This window comes from Ascidia mentula, chromosome 8, assembly GCF_947561715.1.
Source record: "Ascidia mentula chromosome 8, kaAscMent1.1, whole genome shotgun sequence".
NCBI classification, from domain to species: domain Eukaryota; kingdom Metazoa; phylum Chordata; class Ascidiacea; order Phlebobranchia; family Ascidiidae; genus Ascidia; species Ascidia mentula.
The window spans coordinates 16,218,043-16,228,888 of NC_138573.1; the positions used below are offsets into that span (position 1 = coordinate 16,218,043).

Sequence of the window (10,846 nt, forward strand, 5' to 3'; positions counted from 1 at the left end):
AGTAATCGCAGCAGAAACTTAATTTATTAAACTCAAACTTAGTAGTAAAATGTATTTTATTACAACTATACATCACGACTTTCGTTCCATCATCGCCTGCAGTACTACGGAATAAAGGATTGTATTTGCAAAAAAATAACGACCACCACTAATGCACAGGCGGTGAGAATTTGTAAAGGTGAAGAAATGACAATAGACCAGTTTACAAAACGATAGAGCTGGATAATACGCTGATAATGCTGAAAGAACAAGAAACGAGCTTCGTGGACAGCTCAAACTTTAAAACATTTTGCTTCGAAATAACTACACGCATAATATCTCTTCGATGACAGCGTCAAAGCTAGCATTTCCAGCGACAGCAACAAACCAAAATACAGTCGAAAAATAGATTGCTACTGAAAGCCTTCGAATTTAAATTATTGGTAAGGCTTTAGACCAACTGCAACAGTACCAAGAGATTGTAACACATGTGCATTGCGTAGACTCATGGACTGCATAGATCGTTGTGACAAAATGAGTTGTGTTGGTGACATTTTTCTTCAGTCCTCTTCATGTCTTGAATCTATGTACTGCATTAAAACCTCATAGCAAATCTTTAGCTGCGCCTGCAAGATAAAAATATGCAATTTCACAATTTTTATGGAGAAAAGGGAAATGTCCCGCACCATTCAAAATCATATAACGTGATAAGACATATAGTGTGAGGTGCAAAGGTTTTAACAGGGTAGTCTACGTTTATAAAGCAACGTACATGTGTCCTTATCATCTTTGGTCTGTAATCCCTGGCATCTTTGACGCTTCGGAAGACATCGATCCTCTCCTCACGTTGAAATCGTTCGATCAGGTTTAAAAGGCAGATGAAAATTCCAGTGCGGCCCGCTCCGTCACTGTATTAAAACTTAACGTTTGGTTTGGATTTTTAAAGGATCTTATATAATCAATCTAACCAGCAGCTTGAACAGAATTGTCATGGACAGTTGTATTTACAAAACATTATAAAACTATGGTGAAATAAACAGAGACTGGCACGGCTTTGTGCAAATGGTTTTATCATATGAAAAGTTGCACTCTTGTACACGTTGTTGGATTTTGATAAAACTGGTGTTTTTGGTCATAATATACTTTGTAATGTGCATGGAATCATATTCTTTTAGCTTGGAAACAGTTTATTTGTTAAATAGTTTCAGTATTGACAGTAGCATCACCTGCAGTGGACCAACAATCTCGGTTTACTGCCCTCCAGACGTTTTTCATCGACCTTTCGCGTCGCCATCTCAAGAACCGAGATTAAACTTGCGCCACCCGCCGGACAAAGGACGTCAGCGTCTTCCCACGCTGGGAGGCGCAAGTGAGTTATGGTCTGGGATTTCTGCCAATGATCAAAATATTTGTCTAGAAAAGTAATTTTCTAAACCATAACGATAAATATCTTACAGCGTCACGCTCGCTGCTTGTCACGGTTAATGAACATTCGTGGAAGCCGTCGTGGTCACGTGCTGCATCGTTCCGCACGGTTAACTCGCCGACCTCAAGTGAACCCGACTCGGGGTAGTAGGGATGACACAGCTTCTAAAAAAATATCCAAATGTATTTATAAGTTCGAGATAACCTTACGAACCATATGTAGAAGTGCAACACGCCATCGCATTACAAGGCAGGAACGCACCAATTCGAGTGCCCTTACTTACGATCACAGCTATCGTATGGTTATAGATCATATAGGTTCACAAAAAGTGGCTTTTATTTAGCTAGATGCAATGCTCTTGGCTGCGATGTCAGTTAATGTACCAAGTGTCTGTTACATTAACAGAAGGATATTTACTGACAGCTTAATAATCTACCGTTTCGCCGACATTTGTAGGAGTCGTCATGACGACGCACGTGACGTTATTGTCCATGACGACACGCCAAAAATCTTCTGCTGTTTCCGCCATAGGCGACTGAGCAGCTATGAGCTGACGTTTGACGTCATAGCCCTGGCAAATCAAAGCAATTGTTACGTACAGTGCCAACGCTATTAACAAGGTACAGCAAAGTTTAGCAAGTTACCTGAAGAATTGAGGCGTTCACGTATAAAGGTAGTTGTTCCGTTGGTCGCATTCCCACGAATACTTTGCTGTGGTCGTCTGTTGAGATTAAAGTTACTTTTAATGAATGGCATTAGATGGGTTTTCTACTGTTATTTCAAGACACAGGGAATCAACAATTAACGAGAATCATTTGAACAACTTTGTAAGACATACTTTTTCAGTTTACCGAAAAGTTTTCAAATTCAAAAGATTTCTTAAAATGCACTTTTAAATGCGAAAATTTCGTGCAACAAAAACACGTGAGTCAGTAAGTTCACGATTTGTTATCGGACTTTAAAGGAAAACGCATTTTTGGTGTCGGTTGTCAAAGCAACAAAAATAGTCATGTACATGGAACCACGTCCTGGTCCCGGTTTTTGGCTTTGTTCTTTTCTAAACCACCCGAACCGGTTCTGCCGTTCATCGAATTGGAGTTGGAAAGCAATTCGAATTGGGATTCGAATCCTGATTCACCACTTTCTTCATTAGTCCTGAAAATCAAAGGAAAATTGGTTACAGAGGTTGGTTGATGCCTCTTTGCATGGTGCGTTTTGCTTAAATGTACACAAAATTAAATGTTCAAAAACACCGACCTGGATTTGGAAAAGATTAATAATAACACCATGATGACGTTTGCATGGGGTAATTAACACTTTATCACAGTAAATAAATGTATTAGAAGTAACTATACTCGGAAAAATGCCAAATGATGTTCCAGGTTAGAATTCAGAATTAAGTTGCGCAGTATACGTGACAGTTCACAAAAAAAAACATTTGTGCTTACTCCACCATTTCTTTAATCCTTTGTTTGAACTCTTCAACAGTCAAGTCTGTAACTCCGTACATGTGAAACTCGGCAACAAGTTTGTGAAGCAGAACGTATTGGTCCTGGAATGAGTAAAACAGTCAACACCATATAAATGATAAGTAGTGTGTGTAAAAGCTGGATGATAAAGGGCTGTGGAGAAAATGTATAAACGTTGTAACGTATATTCTAATGCATTAGCATCAAATATGAAACAAAAATAATATTAGTTTGGCATAATGCGTATATGTATCGGGGTTGCAAGAGGGACCCAGCATTTTAGAGGCTTACAAAATACAAAAATACAAGATTTTAAGAAGAAGTTAAGCGAAATTAATGTCAGGCTAGATTTGTTTTTAACTTGAGATTAAACCAGACGCAAAAATCCGGCCCGACCTACATCTCTGGTATACAGGAACACTTACCAAGCTTTGAACCATTTCGGTTCTTTTCAATCGAAGTTCCACTATCAGGTTGAAGACGTCCGTCTTTCCTTCCTCTTTAAGTTGGTTGAGAAGGATGTCGAGGGCGATGTAAGTTCCAGTTCGCCCAACGCCAGCGCTGCGATTGTAGTCAGTGCTCAGTTAGATAGCCTACCGTTCACTCAAAAGTTTGGGGGAAATACGAATGAAAAAAAAATTCCCTATTGGTTTCAGTAGCACAGAAACGTATTAAAATAATTAATTTTGTAGTATGCAACAACGCTTTGGAATGTCACAACGCTGCAAAAACAAGTATCAAAGCTGCAGCTAAAACCATTTTCCCCCAAAATGCTGTCACAGTTGGTGACCATGCAATACCTGCAGTGTACAAGGATGGGGCCAGCAAGGTCCAAATCCGGTTGCGCCTCCAGGCTCGCATTTCGAAACCGAAATATTTCAGATGTTGTTTTCGGGGCCCCATGGTCTGGCCACGCCCGGTACTGAAAGTGCGACACTGTGCGGGACTGAAATTTCAACAAAATAGTATTAGGTACATCGCAAACGGGCCTATTTATCATCAAAGCATAACAGCGTAGCGCATTCAACATGAATAAAACAGCTTTCCAAGGTCACGCAACTTATAATCGCAGCCAAATAAGCTTTATCTATATCTATACCAAATTTTTCATTTGTACAAACTGTCACAAGAGTGTATTGGGCAGATTTCCCGCAACAAAATAACACTTTGTCTGAAATACAGCTGTCCAGTGCAATGCAAAACGACAATCAAACTACAACACAACACTCAGCTGGCATTGAGTGACCACAAGAAAACTATCCGGGTCCACAGAGTATTTGTCCTATAACATTAGTTGATCGAAAAGTTAACCTGATGGTATTGACTGGAACATACCTCATCCGGTGCGTCGCTGTGTGTGACCTTGAGTAACCTTTTAGTGAAGCTTCCATAATCGTGGAGAGATTCACTTTCGACGCGCACCCTTCCATACTCCGTGGTGCCCTCTGTCGGCCAGTACTGATCGCACTTTTTCTGCGAATCGTTGCAAAACGTAAATTTCTGCGCATGCGCATACCGAACATAATACACAGGCAAAATTCAAGCGTGGATGCCTTGCAGAAAAAAATAGCGTTTAGTGCAATGTTTGTTTTTGTGTATGATTTACCTACACGCTGACACATGGACAGTGAAAACATTGCAGTTTATAGTTATATTCCAGTTGGTTATATTTTTGTACATTTTAACCCCATCCTGTTTAACAACTGAGCTTGTTACAAATTGAAAATATCAATCAGTACTAAGTGAAAGTCAATCAACAAAAAAGTTTTCGAGCACACGTATGACGTCAACGCGCCGCTAGACGTAATGGCCAAAATAACCGTGACGTCACGCAGGCGAACGTAAATGGATGACGTAAACAAAAACAATAACTACACGGCAAGCGCTCAAACCCACGACGATTACAGACTCAAAAGGCAACATAAAAGTTGGTCACAACGATTGGGGTTTATTTGAGGGGGGGCACGGGACCCCTCCCCGTTTTGACAACCCCAGGTACAGACTAACTGAGGAGGGGTGTTACCTGTCCTCCTTGGAAGGGCGACGGTATGCGGTATTGACCAAACTAAAGAAGTTAAAAACAAACATTTTGCTCTTAATTGACGCCGGTACCATATGGTGTACTGCTAAAAAGTGTTTGGAAATAAGTGTTTATGCATCAGAAGTGTTCTCACCTAAAGCGTACACAACATGGTGTGCAATTGCCACAGGAATGGCAAAGACACTAGGTTCAATTTCTTACTAAACTAACAAGCATATTCCAAACAGTTCATGTCTAACCGATCACGTGACTTACTCGTCCGAGTTCCCAAAGTTCGGTAATCATAACAATGACGTAACAACGTTGTTCCCATATCAACCTCCAGAAGTCATTCACCGTGTTGTCCTTGGGTCCTTGGGCAGCAATAAACTTTCGCGGCGCCTTGTAACCCTGTGATATTGTGATTTTGATTTGAAGATTGGACGAGAAAAATTTTGGGAAACACTGCTTGTATTGCTTTGGAAAATTGCATTGTAAAATCTCTAAAGCTTGAATCATTTTTTAAATGTTTTATCAAACTTACATGAGAAGACTGGACATTTTATGCATGATATATAGTACCAAGCAATGTGATGCAATAGTTTTGAGGCCTATGACTGAACAAGGTTTTTGTCTGACAAAGTTAGTCCAAATGTGGCATTATTTTATGGTGCGTACGTTAACTTACGTCGATAAAGGACGCGTTGATGTAATCTGAATGCTCGTCATCTTCCGTCTTAGACAGAATGACGCGGCTGTCGTCGCCTGTTACGTCATTAAAAGGTTGTTCGACAACCACTCAAAGTTTAAGAATATTAAGAATACTTACAGGTAACAATATTTCTATAACGGTTTTTGTCTTTCAACTCAGGTCGTTTGGCGTAGTCGCATTTCGGCTTCAGTGACGTAACAATTGGAGGCATCATCTGAAATACAAAAGGAGGAAGTGGATGTGGATTAAAACAATGGAATACGTTGACATAAATTTGCCTAGGTCTGTTTTTAAAGGCACGGTTGTGAGTTTTAGCTCCATATTAGGGCAGTTACCTGAACAGTAGAGGTTTCTACCCCCGTACTGTTGCCGGCTATATCAAGTTAACGTGGATTTGTTTTCTCTAAGCAACTAACCAAACAACCCTTATTAAACAACTAAAATCCTGGTGTGTATAATATGCCCAACAATTATATCAGCAGATGTTATCGACTCTGCGCAGTTACGAATCAAATTATGTGTAGTCTTGAAGGGAATAAATATCCCAAATCACACAACAAAACAATAAACATTTAAAACCGAAATTTCCAAGTGCGGTCTTTTAACAATGGCTGGCGCAACAAACTACATATCGTAAACACAGATTCCGAGTCAAGCTTTTTCTCAATGATTGTGTGGTGGTAAAGCTGTGGATTGGACAATTACAAACAACCGTCCGTTAAAGTGTGTGTCTCCTGGACAACATACGCCCAAACAAGTGTCGAGGCCAGCATAAACGTGGGGGTGACGTTGGAAATACAGCTGAGCCACAGAAAACGTCACATTTACCTCAAACTGTGCTCTAAACAGTCGATCTTCGTCAGCGTGCTTCGTCACAAAATTCTCCATTAAATCTTTGGAGTCGACGCACGTATTCTCGGGTCGGGGAGGGGAACTCCCCACGTCTTCCTCCTCGTCGGTCAATATTTGGGGGATTTCCCGCTCGCTAACATCGCTGGGCTTAGGGTCGCTGACGTCATCGGTGCTGGGCGTAAAAGAGGCTTGCGACGAATTGCGCGAATTGCCTGCAGGAAAATGTACACCAAGTCAAATTTGTGTTTGCAACAAAAACGTTTAAATGCGATTTAATGAACACAGATAAATACGAATCTAATTAGAGTTTTGCTTTTTCTTAACGATATTTGTATAAAAACTTAAATTAAACCAACATGGGAACGGTCAAAATTGTCTGAGGGCTAAATTTGTGCAACTTAGCTTTCTTGTGAATTCAACGACGAGTACTTCATTAGTTCGGCGCAACACAATTAGCCAATCTATGTATGGTTTCAGTCTAACACGTCCCGACAACGTTATTGACTTTACGTGCTGCTTTACCAACATTTCCACTTAAACGAAAGGATGTTGCAACAAACTCAGTGTTTCAGTCGCGGCCTGAAAATTTGACTGTGAGCTAATGACAGACTTTAAGTACAAAAAGACCACGCCTTCGCGTTGCACCTAAAATACAATTATTTTTAAGAATTTTTTTAGGTGAAAGGCCTGCCCTAATCGAAAATTTTCATTAAATTTGGTTTTCAAGATGTACAGTATGGGACAAAACAATCGCTCATGTATTGCTTAAAACGCAGGGTTACCCAACACGAGGCAGCGGCAGGAACAAAATAAACTATTGTATCTAATGGCCACATTTCATCAGCGACCGGATATACGTGGTCAGCGGTTTGTCAAACTAACGACAAAACATCGTAACTCGTGTACACGCGGTAATTACGACTACGCGTGTATTGTCATTAACTGCCTGGTAGTTAAGGCAGTTCAAATGAGGGGTATTGCACTAACCAAGTGGCTGGCTCTGCAGCTCTGGATCCTTGGGTGTCACACTCAGGGTCACCACGTTCTCATTGTTATCAGGTTTCTTTTTCTTGCCTCTGTAATAAAACAAAAGATTACTCTGTTTGTTTGGGCCTCTGGGAACGCACCGATATTGTGTGGCAGAATACTATTGTTTCGTGTCACTAACGAATAGTATCGGTTCCATGCAAAAAAAACACTTTTAGGGTAAAATTGTTGTAAGAAATGCAACCACGTAGTGCGCCAGTATACACAACACTAGCATTTTTAATAATGCCAACAAAAAACCTTGTTTGAAACTTCACATACATAATCATATGCTGCGAATCGAATGGTGTATCTACATTTAGTGCTATGTAGTATAGGCAACATAACTTATATAGCAATCAATCAATCGCCATTTTATAGTTCAGTAAATGTTATCCCTCCAGTCACCTTGGGATACAACTATTTTTAACGCTTCTAAACAGGGACTTGCACTGTTCTGTTCGTAATATGAACGTCAAACGTGTATTCATCGGACCAAAATAGTCAGCCGTATCTTCTAACCAGGAGAACAACTAGACAGGCACGAGTTATTACGACACTATCAGTGACAAGTACATATTTGTGACGTAAACACAATCCCATACAAAAAAGACAGTGCAAATATACAAAGCAAGATCACCGTACACACACACACACACAGGCAGTCGGCAACTCCTGTGTTACGTAAATCATTCCACTAACTCACAAAATGTGATTATTATAAAAACAACAATACAACATATTAATCATACTAACCTTAACCTTGCGATAAATGCTGACTTCTTCAGCATAGTGCACTGCAATTACACAAATTTAAACGACCTGTCAGAGGCAACAACATTGAGTTAGCTTGGAAAAGCGCCCCCGTAAACACATTGCATTACCAAGCAACCACCCACTGCAACCTTACCGACTACAGTCAAACAAGAACAGCGCACCAAACACCGCAACATACCGTCCTATGAATGAACTGCTAGTCGTTGAGCCTAAGCAGCGTTTCCGCTCTTTTGCGCCGGCCCAGGCCTATGATATCACAGAGAAGCATGTGACGTCACAACCGTCGGTCTGTGCTTCCGAGCGTCGGAGTATAAATGCAAATGGGACTGTCTCTGGCAAAAAGGCGCATATATTTGTGGTGCCAAACCGTGATAAGGCGTTAACCAGCACTGTTCATTGTATGAGAACCCTTGTCTTGACTTCATGCATGACTGCATCGGCGTCATTACAAATACGCTCGTCACGTTCAATCTAAGCTTGAAAGTAAATACCTTTTAATTAAGGAATTATTTTCTGAGTCTGAAAATACACAAAGGAGACAACTGTCTGGCAACCAAAGTCCAACTTACTGTTTTGAATTAATTCCTTTCCCTAACATGTCCTGCAATAACTTTTTGGTTGCAGTTAACCTGCAAACGTTTGTCTTACAAGCAAACAAGCCATCCAAAATTATGACAGTGTACTGCATGTAGAACCCACCCGAGACCCAAGTAATATAACTGAACATATAACGTCCCTAGTTGCGGAACTTGTATTTCTTTATCGACAGAAATAGAAATTGGGGCCGTCCAAATATCAGTTCCTAAAAATCGAGCTATTTTGAACTGATGACTAAACCCTTTCTTTGAAACCTTTAAAATAATGCCTTCTACAAAAAAACGTGCCCATCCATTTCAAAGCCGACAGTTATTCTGCAACGTATACCGCTATGTTGTTACTCCCATAACATTATATCGTCAAAACAAGCTATGCGCAGGCATTTTTGCAGCCTCATCTGTCTATTACCAATGTAATGAAAATTATAACCAACAACGACCACCCAATGGCAACATGTAGTGATGGTAGGTTTATTTAAACAGAAAAAAGCAAACGTCGCAGCAGGAACTTATACCTTTTATTGACAAATGTCAGGAACTGGTTGGTCACTTCCCTTTCACTGCATCATTACGTAGCCACGTTTATATATAACGTCCATTATCAAATATCTGTCAGAGTACGCCTGGCCAAAATAAAACTAAAGGCAGCTTTTTGCGTGTGACATTTCTCGCAAACCGCCAAGGCCTTGGGATATATAACAACGAAACCCACGGCATTTCAAAATAATGACGTCATTTACAGTTTCTGTAACAAGTGAGAAAAAACTCATAGTTAACAGTACTTGTACAGTAAAACGCAACATTCGTTAGCTTTTCCCATAGGGTAAGCAACACGGTGTACGTATGTGGAATGCATTTAACTTTTATTATGTTTATGCCCGTACAAAAGCATCTCGACTGTAACCAAGCACACACTGTAAGATGAAATGAATTTACAATTTTTTTATCCACAGCATATTTATGCCTTAAAGCAACTCGGCGGAAATCTCCCCTGATGTTTTGTAACTTCCGTGGACTGCTTCAACCAACCTAACAGTGACAGTGAACAAGCTTCCTGCATCAAGTAATGGGATTATATCTGTAGTGATTGAGCCCCTGATGTAAGCGTTTTGATGTTTGCACCCAAGACAACGCACTCATGAAACGTATAGCAGCTTGGAAAATGTGGGTTGCATAATTAACCTCGCTAAACTTGGCTCTACAAAAGTGCGAAAACTTTTCGAAATTTCTAACAAGGAATTGTCAAAATGGCAAACCACCGTTTTACAAAACTAAATAAAGATAAACCTTTTTACAATGCCAATTAAAGAGCCTTGCAATCACTTTCAACGAATCCAATACAGTGAGGATTTGCGCACTGTCTCCCTGACAAGTCTGACGAAGCGGAACGAAGCCCGTCACGCACGAGCAGACACAGGTGAACTGCGTGTTTTGTTCTTTTGAAGCTGAGCAAACCAAACTTGTCATCAAGAGTAGCCACGCCTTTGAGCACTGTATTAAGTAAAATTTAACCACAGGTGTGTTTGCCCATGTAACAATCGCGCCATACCCGAACGTGTAAGTTGTAAACTGGAAGTATTTGATTAACTTAGGCCATTGCTGTGCTGTTTGGACAAAGGTTTATGATTTACAATATACAATAACCTGGCTGCTGTTAGGGTTTGTGCATAGTTTCAAAGTAACATTATCATTAACGTTGTGACTATTGCTGCAGATCCAACGGACAAATAAAGGCTCTTCGCAGAACACTAGGTTTCCATATATATATGAAGAAATTTCGAACGCTCACAATCAGTCTTGCCTCGAGACTACAGCTAATCAATGTACGTAACAAACTCACTGCCCTTTTCCTTTTGAAAAACTTTGTGGAAATGCCCTTGGTCTGTCTTCAATCAGATGATAAACTCAAAGCGCTTAGGTTGTAGCTCAACCGACGCACACAAGCTGAAACCTCCCTAGGCTGAGAGCAATATAAACCACAGACCATCA

At 40.3% G+C, this 10,846-nt stretch overlaps 1 protein-coding gene across 2 annotated transcripts; it reads right to left on the reverse strand.

The window, feature by feature from the left end:
• Positions 1-89: 89 nt before the first annotated feature.
• Positions 90-8,425, reverse strand: LOC145911194 (receptor-type tyrosine-protein phosphatase alpha-like). Of its 2 annotated transcripts, XM_082998455.1 has the most exons (18): positions 8,241-8,425; positions 7,446-7,534; positions 6,435-6,670; positions 5,724-5,820; positions 5,583-5,659; positions 5,171-5,305; positions 4,898-4,939; positions 4,210-4,347; positions 3,675-3,820; positions 3,300-3,435; positions 2,854-2,957; positions 2,421-2,560; positions 2,050-2,126; positions 1,842-1,976; positions 1,435-1,569; positions 1,206-1,369; positions 752-887; positions 90-605 (listed from the first exon to the last, which is right to left on the reverse strand). In XM_082998455.1, the coding sequence occupies exons 1-18, from the start codon at positions 8,273-8,275 to the stop codon at positions 540-542; spliced, it is 2,088 nt and encodes a 695-aa protein (XP_082854581.1). In that variant the 5' UTR covers positions 8,276-8,425; the 3' UTR covers positions 90-539. The 2 variants fall into 2 exon arrangements, with proteins under 2 accessions (XP_082854581.1, XP_082854582.1); XM_082998456.1 differs by lacking the exon at positions 4,898-4,939 and having other exon boundaries at positions 8,241-8,418.
• Positions 8,426-10,846: the final 2,421 nt, after the last annotated feature.